Raw genomic sequence first — 15,036 nt, forward strand, 5'->3', positions numbered from 1 at the left:
ACCGCCCTCCAAAATATATTGTTGACTAAGGTGCACACTACCTACAAACAAAATATGAAGAAAATTCGCCAAACTCTACTGAAAGAAGTTACCGCGTTTCACACACACACACACACACACACACACACACACACACACACACACACACACACACACACACACACACACACACACACAACATGTTAAATGAAACAAAAGCATTCGGGGGCCGACTGATAATAGTCCGCCACAATCTGTTGTTAACTAAGGTGTAAGCTACATACAGACTATATCTGAAGAATATTCACATTACTGTGGAATTCAGACAAAATATTTCATAAAAAGTCAGTCCATATTAAAAGATGTACGTCGGGTGGCATTTTTTGATCAAATCCTCACCAAATTAGGCCTCTGCACATCCTCATAGTTGCTGTTTCCTGAAGGTTCAACTTTTCGAGATATTTTAGCAGTAGATACACAGACACACACAGACACACACACACACACACACACACACACACACACACACACACACACACACAAACTATATCGCCTCGGTATGCTAAGGATGGGTGTTAAAAATATAAGGCTGCTGGCATTCGTTCATCCTTGATCAAATCCTCACCAAAAGTAATAGACTTTAGCACATCCGCATAGTCTGTGGTTTCCTGAAAGTTTGGTGAACATTCGCCACCAACTTTTCGAGATACTTTGGTAAAAGATACACACACACACACACACACACACACACACACACACACACACACACACACACACACACATCGATAAAAGCTATATCGTCTCGCCTTGCTTAGAGTAGGCGGTTATAAAAGATACATTTAAAAAGGGACTGGCAGAGATGTCTGAAAAGAAACACCAATCCTGGAGTTCTATTGTGGCCAGGATATGTTCTCGCTCGTCAGGTCAGCACTTTCATGCCTCAGGGGCACAAGATCATCATGCCTCTGGTCTCTCACTTTGGCGGGTGTGGAATACGCAGCTACTGTGGACAAGGGCCAACTTGACCAGCGGCTCCAATTAATTATTATTTTTTTTTATTTTTAATGAGCTGCAACGAAGTGGTAGATGCCCAATGCAGACCACAGGAGGAGTGGATGGGACTGAGTGGAAACAGTATCAGTCCGGCCATGCCGCACCCATACCCCTCCAGGGTACACTGCAAGGTGAACTTTAATGCTCCACAGAGCTACCCGATCCGCCTAGTCATCACCCACTTCCACCTGTTCCACCCTCGCAACCGATCCAGCGACAGTTGTGAGGCCAGGAACTCTCTAACTATACTGGACTGGAGTGATACTGGGAATGGGGGTACTGGGGGTCATTTTGGTAGGTATTGCGGTCCCAGCAGCCGAGTTCCGTCATGTCAACTGGACCTCACCTCACTCTCGACTTCAGTAGTAATAGTAATAGTAGTAGTCTTAATCTCGCTTATCTGCATGCAAAAAAAAAAAAAATCTCAAGGATTTTTTAATAGCTAATACAAATGCGACTGCGCGAGACGTCCCCCTCCCCTCCTGTCCTCTCCCTGGCTCACCAGTGCCTGTCTGCCTCCCCCTCTCCCTCTCACTGGGTCTCTCTCTCCTGTCTAGTCTCTCAGTTACTCACGAGACTGGGTGGTGAGAGGTCTGTTCGTGTTGGGTGCAGGGTTGACGCACTTTCTCGATCTCCCGTGATCGCTTACAGTGATAAAAACGTACATTTTGTACAGAAATGTTTAAAAGCTGTGTTTACCTGTGATGTATGATAATGTTACATAAATATATATGAATTAATAATCTCAGTCTTAAACTTTACGAAGGACTGCTGAATATTTGCCTGGGTGAAACGTTGCTCAAGGTGCGGATTTTAATACCAGCGCAGTAAATGACAAACAAAATACCAACAAACGTTCTCAGACCTCGACACGCAACCATCGAATTAACAATCCAGGTTCCTACTTAAATTCTGGTTATGAACAATGTGAAGTATTAAAAAAAATCAGCAAAATATATAAATATCGTAATGACTAAAAGGTACGAAATAAAGACTGAACTCTGATAGCAATTTCTCTTGTGTACTTGTATAGTCAAATCGGTGTTGGCTAGACGGAAAGACACGGTAAGTAAGTCAGTTCTTGTCTCTAGGTACTGTATATATGAAATCAGCAGCACTTGATACGTGAGGTATGATTGAAGGTGTGGTTGATTTTCTTTATATTTTCGCTCGAAACGTTTCTTAATACAGGAGGATGGTAAAAAAAATATTCGAGTTTAGGTTAGTTTCTTGGATATCACAATAGCCCCTTCACAACGATGACGCAATTTCAATCCTTGTATTCTGTAATATCCCGACGAGTTTACACAACTTAAGATAGATTTCTTTCTTTCCTTTTCTTTTTCTTTCCTATATCCTTTTTGTATCATTGCATGAGTTAGATACAGACTTACTCCACCCCTTGGCTAAATTTGAATTGCCTGAATACAGAAGAATGGCTTACAACAGGTGTAATCGGAATGGAAGGATTAACTATAAGGATACAGTTTGAAATATTGGATGCATTTCCTTCATAGCTTCACACTGATAATAATTTACTGATAGTAACGTATTCTGACTTACGCCGGGTGTTCACGTCATCTGAAGAAAATAATGCTGCTTCGTATCACTGTTCGGCTGACATATTTAAAGATAAAGACCTTTTTTTCTAATTTCACTCTGACAGTTTTTGAGCCCCGGTTGATTGTGAAGTAATCTAGTTGTCGGGTAAGTCGTCCTGTTATTCAGATAAGTATTGTCTTTATACTGATATTTCTATATTAACGAATGTCTCATCAGTCACGAGGCGTATTTATCATTTTATTCATGCTTCCTCCAAAATGTGTTATAAAGGTTTTGACACTGTTGGTCCTGGAAAAGATCAGATGTTGCCTCACTTAACCCCCTCAGCAAGACAAGACGTTGCTAAAATGAGTAAGATATTCTGGCAGCAGTAGCAAAGAACGTCAGAAATGCGCCATTCTAGTGAATAAGCTGTTTTTGACATTATTTTCTTTTCCCTGGTACTATCTTAAGTTTAAGCTGATGGTAAAATATTCAGTATTTATGATCATTCTTGTTAGCTGCATTATTTTCTTTGGTTTCTCATAGTTACATCTGAACCAAAGATTAGCCCAAATATATGTGCAAAAAGAATGAACCTAAGGTTTACAGCCTGCAAAACTTGTCCCTCTTAGAATTAGCAAGAAAGACAAAATCAAAAATATTTTATGAAGCCTTTTAAAAGGCAGGGAATCATAAGCAGCGTGAAAGACAAACTGATAATGTTACAAACGTTATAACTGTGTTCCGAAAATCTGTTAATTTGGGCTGATGGTAAGGTTTCCTGGTTTTAGCCCCTTTTATCGTAGCCTATGAAACAATTCTTGGCTCACTACGACATGATCCCCTTGAATCTGATGGGGTATTTTGCCAAGACGTTCTTGCTACGTAAGCGAATTTATACTGCTTGGGAATGGCTTTTTCACACTATAGGATATAACATTTACTACTTCATTTATTATTTATGAAATTTCGTAATGTGGATAAAATCGTCTGATGGGAACAAAAATGAAATGCAAAATTATCTTAAGGGCCTGAAGAGGTAGGGATACAGTTTCAGTCATAGGATTATTCAGTTTCTCAGCCCTGAATTTCACCTAACTCTCTGATCAAACAGTTTGCATTTATTAGGGCTCTTAGTTGTACAAGTACAATTGTACTTGATGTTTTCAACTATTTGTCACAAGACGCCTTCATGCCTTAAAGGATGGCCACATACAAATCACCTCCATGTCACTATGCCAACTGATTCCGGTGACGAGCTTTTAGGTTATTCCTTCTGCTCTCAGACTATTTTAGTCAGTTTAGGAAAGGCGGTGGGTACGTGAGGGGGGTTAATGAAGGCTATATCTATTTATCTATCTATAACTATGTATGTGTCTATCTATCTATAACTATGTATCTATCTATCTGTATAGTATCCATCTATCTATCTATCTATATATGTACTGTATATTAGCATATATATATATATATATATATATATATATATATATATATATATATATATATATATATATATATATATATATATATTATATATATATATATATATATATATATATATATATATATATATATATATATATATATATATATATATGTATATATTAATATATAACATTATTATATATATATATATATATATATATAGAGAGAGAGAGAGAGAGAGAGAGAGAGAGAGAGAGAGAGATACTAGTATATACGTATATATATTAAATATACAGTAGTCCCCCCAATATCCGATGTAATAGAGCCAACGGCATGTCCAGATAGTGATCCCGTCTGGATATTGGGCCACAGCCTTCTGAACTTGTACTTATGGTCCCTAACTCAGAAAAACACCTATATAACTCCCTCTGGACCTGCATAGCACCTTTTTAAGACCCAAATCATATCAATAAGGGACATAAAAGACTGAAATAAATGCAAAAGAACCATAAAATGAGGATTTTGAGGTAGGTTTATACAATATTAAACATTCTGGGTACTTACAAGTCCCTGGCTCCTGGACTGGTAGTTATGGACCCTAACCTAGCCGAACTCAGAAAAACACCTCCCTACTGCACATGCTTAGCACGTAAGACACTATTCACACCAATAAGGGACATAAAAGAGTGAAATGAGGTGTTAGAGGTAAGTATGGAAAAAACAGAACAGTACAATATGAAACATTCTGGGTACTTACAGCAAGTCCCTGGCCATCTCGATGAATAACCCGCCTCCTCTCAGACTCTGACAGTAAGAAGGAGTTCCTGAAGCACTTGCAGTACACTGTTCATGAAGTCTTGCACAGAACTTAGTCATTTGCACTCAGAATTCCATTCTCTTAACATTGCGCACTCTTGTCTTGCGCTCCATTGTACCTTAATGAAATAAGTGTTGCACTCTGCACTTTAAGTCTTTCCACTCTTGAAACCATTTTCTAAACAAAACACACTCAAGTTAATTTACGTTACATTTACAGTCCATTAAATTTTTGTCTTTTCACTCACAACTCTAAATCCTTAACACTATGCACTGTTTTTTTCACTGCACAACACTGTAAATTCCCGTGTGGTCTAGTGGAGAAGTCCTTGGCGTCTAATCACTGTCAGAGTCTGAAAGTAGCACATTGGTGACCTAGGGGTGCGTCGCTGGGTCGTGGTGATGGTGTACCCACTGCAGACGACTCTGAAGAGAGGCGCAAACTCACGTCGAGTGGTGACTCCACCGTGCCTGATGTGCTGGGCTGTGGCTCGGAGCATGAGGGCCTGTCTTGGGGAGGCAATGGAGTGGAGCCAGGGATGGGCACAGCGGGGGTCACGGGCCTGAAAAAGCTGTCAATCGTTGATTAACACAAGGAACGACGATTTTGACGATTAATGATGTGCTGCCTGAAAGCGCGCACTTCCTCCACAAGTCCCAAGGGCCCCATCTCCCTGTCGCTGTCTGGGTGCTCCAGGTAGTCCAGAATTAACTCTAAGTGTTCCCGGAGTGCGCTCAGCTTAGGGATGGCTGGAGTAGTGTCAAGATGCAGTCTCGATATCATACATGGTCTGATACCCAGGATTGCCCTCGTCGTCATCCAACCACTCACGCACTTCGTCCACATCAACATCATTGCCATGCGCACGTAGATGTGCATGGAAGTCATCCACGTCAAAACCTAGGAAATCGTGCTCCACATCCGTTCCGAGAAGCAGACAAGACCAACCATTTTCTAGATTCTTGACAGGGATTTCCTTCCATGCACTGGTCCAGTTGTAGATGGCAGACTTGATGTTGTAGCGGTGAATGTTTTCCAAAGTCCGCTGGCCTCGCGTGTCCCGTCCCTTCCTGCGCTCGTCCTCATCCTCGAAGACAACCATCACCTCGTCCAGGAACATCCGCCGGTACAGCCTCTTTGTTGCCATGATCACTCCTTGGTCCATTGGTTGGATGAGAGCAGTAGTAGTAGGTGGCAGAAACATGCACCTAATGTGCCCATTCTCAGCTACCAACTCCTTGTCACACGGGTGGGCAGGTGCATTGTCAAGGAGAAGGAGGGCCTTTACCTGGTTGTGTGGGATTCCCAGTTTCTCCGTCTGGTAATGGATGACCTGGACGAAATGGCGGTGGAACCAGTCTTTGAAGATCTGGGCTGTGAACCATGCCTTCAAGGAATGGTACCAGACGACAGAAAGGACATCCATCACCCCACGAAGACACCGAGGCTGCTTTGCATGGCCAACAATAACGGGCTTGAGCCGGTGCATACCGTTAGCATTGGCACAACACAAAGCAGATATCCATTGCTTGCAGAGCTTGCGGCCAGGTACATGCTTCTCCGTCTCCTCGACTAGAGTGTTTGTAGGCAAAGAGCGATAGAATAAGCCAGTTTCATCAGCGTTGTAGACTTGACCGAGAGTTAGGCCCTCCCTGTCGATCAAGCCCTTCACTTTGTGCCGAAACTCGTCAACTCCACCCTCATTGGCGTCCAAAGCTTCGCCATGAGACTTACGGTTGGTAAAGTCAAGTCGTAACTTGAACGCGAAGGGCAAACCTTCGGATGCCTTGAAGTCTAGGGCGTCGTAATGCCTTGTGAACTTCTCAGCAGCAGCCTTCAGCTCCGTGCCACGCACCATCACACCAACAGCACGTTGCTGTTGATACCAAATCAACGTAGAGCGGTCGCCTTCTGCATACTTGGGAGTATACATCACCTTCCTCTCCACGTTGCATTTGCTTTCCGATGAGAAGTCAGCCGTGTACTGCATGAGTTTGTCGCAGGATCTCTTGATATCAAACAAAGTAGACCAGGCCAGGTTGAATTCACGGAGGATACGTGAGGTAGACCATTCCACATCCACCTTGTCCAATATCTCCCTCTTCTTCTCCAGAGTCAAAACCACTCTCTTCCTCTTCTCAGGCGGAGGGGCCATCATCACACACACGAAGGAGAGGCACGAAAGCATCAGGAGAGCCAGCAGCAGGTTAGGCACCACCACAAAAGCGAGCACGTGGGCAACCATGATGACAAGTGTGCACACACAACAAGAGACGGGCAGTAAGTGGGAAGGATGCAGGGGATCTCTAATGGATGTCGGCGGAACAACGCACCAAAACACAGCTCGTCTGCGCCGCGTGCGCCAACTTCAAATTACGGGTGGGAAAAAAGTTGGATTTTTTTTCAATTTTTTTGCGGTTTTTGGCCCATTTTGGGAATATTGGATCCCAGGACGAAAATGTCAGGTTATTGGGGACGTCCAGAAAATAGGCCTCCGGATATTGGAGGGATTACTATATATATCTAGATATATATATATATATATATATATATATATATATATATATATATATATACATTATATATATATATATATATATATAAATATATATATATATATATATATAGATAGATAGATAGATATAGATATATATAGATATATATAGATATAGATATATACCCTGTATATAGCCCGACCCCCTAATCCCACAATGGGTGGCCACAGACAAAACGCCTTTAAGTCGCTCTGTCACCCACCATTTGACTACCCTCTCCTCAACTCACTCCCCCCTCCCTCATATACCTCTCAACTCCATCCCTCCACCTCATCCTCGGTCTACCCCTCCCTCTCCCTCCCTCCACCTCATCCTCGGTCTACCCCTCCCTCTCCCTCCCTCCACCACACCTACATACACCCTCTTAGTCTTTCATTCTCCATTCTCTCCACATGTGCAAACCACCTCAGTGTATTTCTCCTAATCTTCTCAACCACATCCCTCCACGTCACTCCACATGTTCCTCTCAAATAACTCATTTCCACTGCTCTCACTCTTGACTTGTTCCCCTCTTGCAAGGTCCACGCCTTGCTTTCATACGTCAGGGTAGGGATCACAATACTATCATGCAGTGACTTCTTAACTTCCATACTCACCTCCCTGTTTCTCATTACTGCTTTCAGTGAACCAACAACCATCCTTCCCTGCTGTACCCTTTCACGCACTTCATCCCCCAAAGTTCCATCCTTACTCATCACACTACCCAAGTACTTGAATGCACTCACATTCTCCATATCCTCACCATCCAACTTCACTGTACATTCTGTGACTTCATTCCTCTCAAACACCATAACTTTACTATTGTTTACATTAGCTTTCAGATTCCTCTTCCTACACACTGTCCCAATTTCATTCACCAAACCTTGCAACTCCCGTTCATCTTCACTCAACAATACTGTATCATCAGCAAACAGCAACACCGGAATCTTCCAAATCTCACCCTCATTCATTAGAGCCAGCTCCACATCCACTGCCCTACCTTGCACATCCATTACAACCCCATCCATGCATATATTAAATTGCCATGGAGACATCACACAACCCTGTTTCAGTCCCACACTGAGATCAAAGAACTCACTCAGCTCACCATCCACTCGCACCGTAACCCTAGCTCCTTCGTACATATTCTTCACAGCACTCAACAGTTTCCACTCCACTCCATATATTCTTAATACCTTCCACTTACCTTGCCTATCTATTCTGTCATAAGCTTTCTCCTAGTCCATGAAGGCAGCATACACTTTCTTTCCCTTCTCTAGATACTTCTTCACTAAACATCATAAAATAAATATCTGATCTATACACACCTTTTTCCCTTCCTACATCTCCCTTGTTCTTCTCCAACTAGCTCCTCTGTCATATGCCTAACCCTGTCAATGAGTATTCTACCATATATTTTTCCAGTCACACTAAGAAGGCAAATACCCCTATAGTTACCACATACTTCTCTCTCCTCTTTTCCTTTGTATAAAGGAACAATTATACCTGATTTCCAGTCCTCTGGAACCCTTCCCTCTTCTCAAGTCAATCTACACAACTTCCATATCCACTCCACAACGACTTCAGCCCTGTACCTCAGCATTTCACCACACACTCCATTAATTCCTAAGGCCTTTCCCATCTTCATCTTCTTCATTGCTTCCATTACTTCCATCCTACTGATCTCTTCCTCCCTCCTCTCATCTCTTCTTCTCCCAGCCATTTCCCAACCACTTATACTCGCACTACTCTCACCTTCTACATTCAACAAATCCTCAAAGTGCTCCTTCCATCTCCTCAATTTCTCTCCCTTCTTCACCAACAATCTATTATTCCTATCTTTCACTCCCCTACTATTTCCCCTTTCACACTGCATTACTTTCTTTACCTCCTTCCAAAACAATATCTTACTCTCCCTCCATTTCACACTCAGATTCCTCCCAAACCCCTCATTCACTTTCTTCGTTCTCTCCTTCAGCAGTCTCTTCACCTTCCTCCTCCTGCTCACGTATACCTCTTTCTTCTCTCTCTTATATTCACCCCTACCTCTACTCACTAGCCATTCACTATATGCCTTCTTCTTTTGTTCCACAGCTCGTTTCACCTCATCATTCCACCATGCTGTCCCTTGCACACCCCTGCATCTCCTCCTCACTCCACAAACCACCTCACACGCTTCACCTATCTCTTTCGTGAATATCTTACATACGTCTTCCACCCCTTCCATCTGCTCTAACTCATACTTTCCCAGTCTTTCTTCCTCTATGCCCTTATACTCTGCCATTTTCTCACTATCTTGCAACTTCTCCACTCTTCTCACAGGAGATGTTTCCTCCTGTCTTCCCCTTCGTCTCTTCAACCATTCTCTTTGCAGCTTTACCTTGGCCATCACTAAGTGATGGTCCGAGACTCCATTCCTCCACCCTCTCCACACTCTTGCATCGAACACTTGTCTTCTCATTCTCTCATCCGCACACACGTAGTCTATCATTGCCTTTCGTTCAACAAGTTCACCATCCACCCTCCTCATTACTCTCCATGTATACCTGTGGATCATCTTATGCCAAAAGTAGGTGTTGGCTATTGCCAACCCCTTACCAGCACAGATGTCCACCAAAACATTACCATTCCCATCTACTTCAGCTGGCACACCCCACTGACCAACCACTCCATCCACTCGTACATTCCCAACTTTGCCATTCATGTCTCCAATCAAAAGCACTCTCTCGCTCCTCTTAAATTTGTACATACAGGCTTCTGCACTCACCCAAAACTCATCTTTCACTCTTGCCACTCGGTCCTCTGTCAGCGCATAGCCTATGCACATATAATCGCCCACGCTTATATACCTACTTTCGTCCTCACCCATACAGTCCTTGCATCCACTGTTCCATACTCTCATATATTCTCCGTCCAAATCATCAGACATACTCCCTCTCTTGCCCTCTCATTCTCATTAACTCCCGCACATACCTAAACTGTATTCCCACTCTCTCACCCTTTCACCTTTCCATTTAGTTTCAGTCAATCAACATATATCCACTCTTGCATCCTCAAGCACCTGCACAATCTCTCTCTCTTTCACTTCATCATTCACTCCTCTCACAGTCCACGTTCCCACCCTCAGAATGTCCTTTGTCCGTTCCTTAGTCGTCAACGTATGGTCCGTCCTGGTCCGAGGTGCTTTATTTGCTTGTTTAGTTAATTCTTTTTATGGGGTGGGGCACTAACCCACCACCAACCCTTTTAGTCGCATCGTACGACAAGCAGGGATACTGGGGGAGTATTCTTGAAACCCCCCTACCCCCAGGGGGTATAATAAATTAGCACATATTAGGATACTGTATATATATATATATATATATATATATATATATATATATATATATATATATATATATATATATATATATATATATATATATATATATATATAAACTCTTCCAGTTCTTTGTAAGTCTATCCTTAACTGAACATGATTGTTTGGTGGTAGCAAAAATAAACGAAAACAAAAATCACCAGATTCAAAGGAGTTAAGAAAGGTTTTTAATCCATCCATCATCCAGTCCTGTTCTCCTCCATCAGCAGTGAATGAGACCGGCACTAGGCTACTTAGTCCAAACATTTAAGGCGAGGGTGACCAGCCTCACTCATCTCTGAGTGGCATTATTTGAGCAATGAACCGCATTCACCCTTGGATATAAAGTTTTACAGGGCCCATCGGGTTACAGAACCTTAACCCAGTAAATCACCAGGCTTCATTAAGTGGTATGGATTTCACTAAGTCTAGCTAATGGTTTCCTTAATTACAGTAAATTATCTGGCTTGTCACTCATTGCAGAGTCACCAGAGGACAACACTGTAAGTTATTCAAGGATCAACGATGGTTTGGTGGCAAGGTGTTTGTCTGGCGACCTGCACGTGTTCAGAATCTAGCATTCGAATTCAATCCGTAAGAGACACACGTCACTCTCAGGATCCTGTTACTCACTCTTTATCACACTTAGGATGCCATGATTCAATTCTGTCACTTTTAGGATCCACTGACTCACTCATATCACTTTCAGTATCCAGTGACTCACTCTTATCAGTTTCAGGATCCTACGACTCACTCCAATCACTTTTAGGATCCTATGACTCACTCCTAATCAATTTCAGTATCCAATGACTCACTCCTATCACTTTCAGCGTCCAGTAACTCACTCCTAATCAATTTCAGTATCCAATGACTCACTCCTATCACTTTCGGTGTCCAGTGACTCACTCCTATCACTTTCAGGATCCAGTGACTTGCTTTTATCACTTTTAGGATTCAGTGACTCACTCCTATTACTTTTAGGATCCAGTAACTCACTCCTACTACTTTTAGGATCCAGTGACTCACTCCTATCACTTTTAGGATCCAGTGACTCACTCCTATTACTTTTAGGATTCAGTGACTCACTCCTATCACTTTTAGGATCCATTGACTCACTCCTATCACTTTCAGGATCCAGTGACTCACTTCTATCATTTTTAGGATCCAGTGACTCACTCCTATCACTTTTAGGATCCTATGATTGACTGCTAACACTTTCAGTGTCCAATGACTTACTCCTATCACTTTCAGGATCCAATGACTTACTCCTATCACTTTCAGGATCCGATGACTTACTCCTATCACTTTCAGGATCCTACAACTCCTATCACTTTCAGGATCGTACAACTCACTCCTGTCACCCTGAGGATCCTATAACTCATTCTTATCACCATCAGGATCCTGTTATCACTCAGGATCCTATGATTCACTATTTTCACTCAGGATCCTATGACTCACTGTTATCACTCAGGATCCTATGACTCACTGTTATCACTCAGGATCCTATGACTCACTGTTATCACTCAGGATCCTATGACTCACTGTTATCACTCAGGATCCTATGACTCACTGTTATCACTCAGGATCCTATGACTCACTGTTATCACTCAGGATCCTATGACTCACTCCTATCATTATCAGGATCCTATGACTCACTTTCATCATTCTCAGGACTTTGAGTCTCACTCAGCTGAATAAAACCAGTTAAAATACACTCCTAGAGTTACTCCGATTACGAAATGATTCATGGTGGCAAAATCAACAGTCTAAAATGCAATTAATTAATCTCAATATATCATTCTAGAGTTGGTGGCATACAGTGGTAGACTTGTCCCACCCGTGAAAGAGTTAATGTTTACTGGTAGTCTGCCCTTTCTTATCTATCCAGTGGCTGACACCCTGTCGGTTCCTTCCTACAGATCACACACACACACACACACACACACACACACACACACACACACACACACACACACACACACACACACACACACACACACACAACAGGTATCAGAACAAGAAACACTTCTACATGTCGCGCCAGACGCCTGGTAACCATTAGTACTTCACCAGCATGGCAAGAGCTTACATTTGGCTGCCACTTCCCCTCCAAAGGCAGTGTCTGCTCCTGAAGTCGACCTAATAATGCTCAAAGCTAGTCAGGCTGAAAAAGGAAGGAAGAGCTTTCTCATGTATGTACACTCTCTCTCTCTCTCTCTCTCACTCTCTCTCTCTCTCTCTCTCTCTCTCTCTCTCTCTCTCTCTCTCTCTCAATTTATGTATAGTGCATGACTTCAGTTTGTATTCATTCCTACTAAGACGATGTCTTCTATTATCCAACCAATTTGATAACGTATTGCACTGGTACTGTATATTCTTGCTAAATCCAGAACAAGGTATTTATCTCATACGGGACTTTACGAAGATCGTTCTTTTGATAATATAACTGCATGAACTAGTAAAGGTGAATTTATCTGTTCGATGTATCCAGAGTTGGGGGAAATGGTTGGTGATCAGAACTGTTGGAGGCATGCAGAAATAATGGCAATAGCTGTTGCTGGCTGAGTATAAATAAAAACGCTGGTGGCAGATTGTGGAGGAAGGAAGAGACATACAGACGAAACATTAAAAACGCACACACACACACACACACACACACACACACACACACACACACACACACACACACACACACACATCAATGAAATACTCAGGATCAAGCAGTGGCGAGAGAAGAAATTTCAAGAAATACAGAAATGGAAATGTAGAGATATGAAGACTGGGCACAAATGGTTGAAGGATGCAAACATGACAAATAAAGAATCCAAGCACGCATGTGCGTCTTTTGCATTATGCAGTTATTTCATGACAAAATTTGTAAAAAATATTATCGATTCCCACGTACGTTTTTCATTACTTAAACTTTTTAAATGGTGGATTCGTTTTTTTTTTTTTTTTTACCATATTAGTTCTATTTTCATATAATAATATCGATGGTTTATATATTCGGGTTTTTAAGCCATTTGTACGTATTATAACTTTAGGGTTGTATAGCAGTACTGATTATTTATATATTCTGTCTTCCGTAATTACTCTGATACTGATGCTGACGAGGAACATACACGTGGGTACACTATGCACAATGGATGAAGCAGCTGCGGCGTCCACCAAGAAGCCAAACACCATAACTGTACTTCCATTTATATTTCCATGGGAAGGACTCTGGTCTGAACCAGATAAGGTGCTGTCTAGCATAAGGGGCGTCGAATCCCTTCACGCTGTATGTACTGTACTGTACATGTAGAACAGTCCCACAAAAGCAGATGCTTACTTGAGGTCAAAGGGTCTGCTCATTCAGACAGACCGGGGCAATGCAACAACACCATCCTTGAATGGCTCCCGGATGTAATGCATTACATTAGACTTCCTGATTTCTTTAGCAATTTTTTATTGTTTGTAAATTGATATCGTATGTACTTATTCTGAGTTCACAGTGTCCTGTAATTCATTCTGTATGCTTATGAATTCTGCTTTGTACTGAATTATAATCGTTTATACTTCCTTTTTCAGTCTTGTGAAGCAGGATTGTAACATTTTCGTTAACGTGCCCTTCACCGTAGCGTTATGCTCAGGTCGTGTGTGTGTGTGTGTGTGTGTGTGTGTGTGTGTGTGTGTGTGTTAACTCCTACTAGGCTACTGAATGGTTTTGAATGCAACTTCCCGGGTGAGTTGGTTGGGTTCCTGGGAACGTCTTCCAACACATACAACTTTCTATCCATGTTCAGGGAGGTCAGCCCTCCTAGATAAATAAAAGATGTTCAGAAATAATGAAAGAAATGCAGATATAACTTTGATATCGTACTATATATTTTACAATGGACTCTTATTCTCCCTCTCAAGTCAAAGTCCCCCAGTTCCTTTCTGCCCCTTCCCTTCAGTCAGACCAGGTAGGATACGTGTGCTGGTAGGGTGGGTCCCACGACACCCAGCAACAGTTGCCACACTGTTACCCTTACAAGACGGGTGTCAGCATATGCTGTCCGTGGGTACTAAGGCCAAAAAGACTGGTGTCAGCATATGCGGTCAAGCCCTCCTCACCCCCTCACCCCTAAGCCACCCCACACAAACCCACCTCACCCATCCTACCACTCCCCCACCACCCCCACCCCTTACCATCGCCCCTTATGCCCCACCCCCACCCTACCCCCAACCACCCTCCATCCCCCCTACCGCCCTCCATCTCCCCGCACCCCCCAACCCCCACCCCACCATATCGCACCCGCCAATTATATCCGTCCACTCCTGACCGTATGTCAAAACCT

The 15,036-nt window shown here is 42.6% G+C and overlaps 1 protein-coding gene across 1 annotated transcript in view; it reads left to right on the forward strand.

Moving 5' to 3' along the window:
* The first annotated feature begins 1,127 nt into the window (after positions 1 to 1,127).
* The window catches only part of LOC145416088 (uncharacterized), a 46,572-nt gene continuing 32,663 nt past the window's right edge, over positions 1,128 to 15,036 (forward strand). Inside the window, exon 1 of the mRNA XM_080285180.1 lies at positions 1,128 to 1,326. Within this exon, the coding sequence (XP_080141306.1) occupies positions 1,128 to 1,326 (199 nt within the window). The remainder of the gene's footprint in view (positions 1,327 to 15,036) is intronic.

The sequence above is a fragment of the Coenobita brevimanus genome, chromosome 104 (genome assembly GCF_032717465.1).
Source record: "Coenobita brevimanus isolate Jiangsu-jjx chromosome 104, ASM3271746v2, whole genome shotgun sequence".
Taxonomy (NCBI): domain Eukaryota; kingdom Metazoa; phylum Arthropoda; class Malacostraca; order Decapoda; family Coenobitidae; genus Coenobita; species Coenobita brevimanus.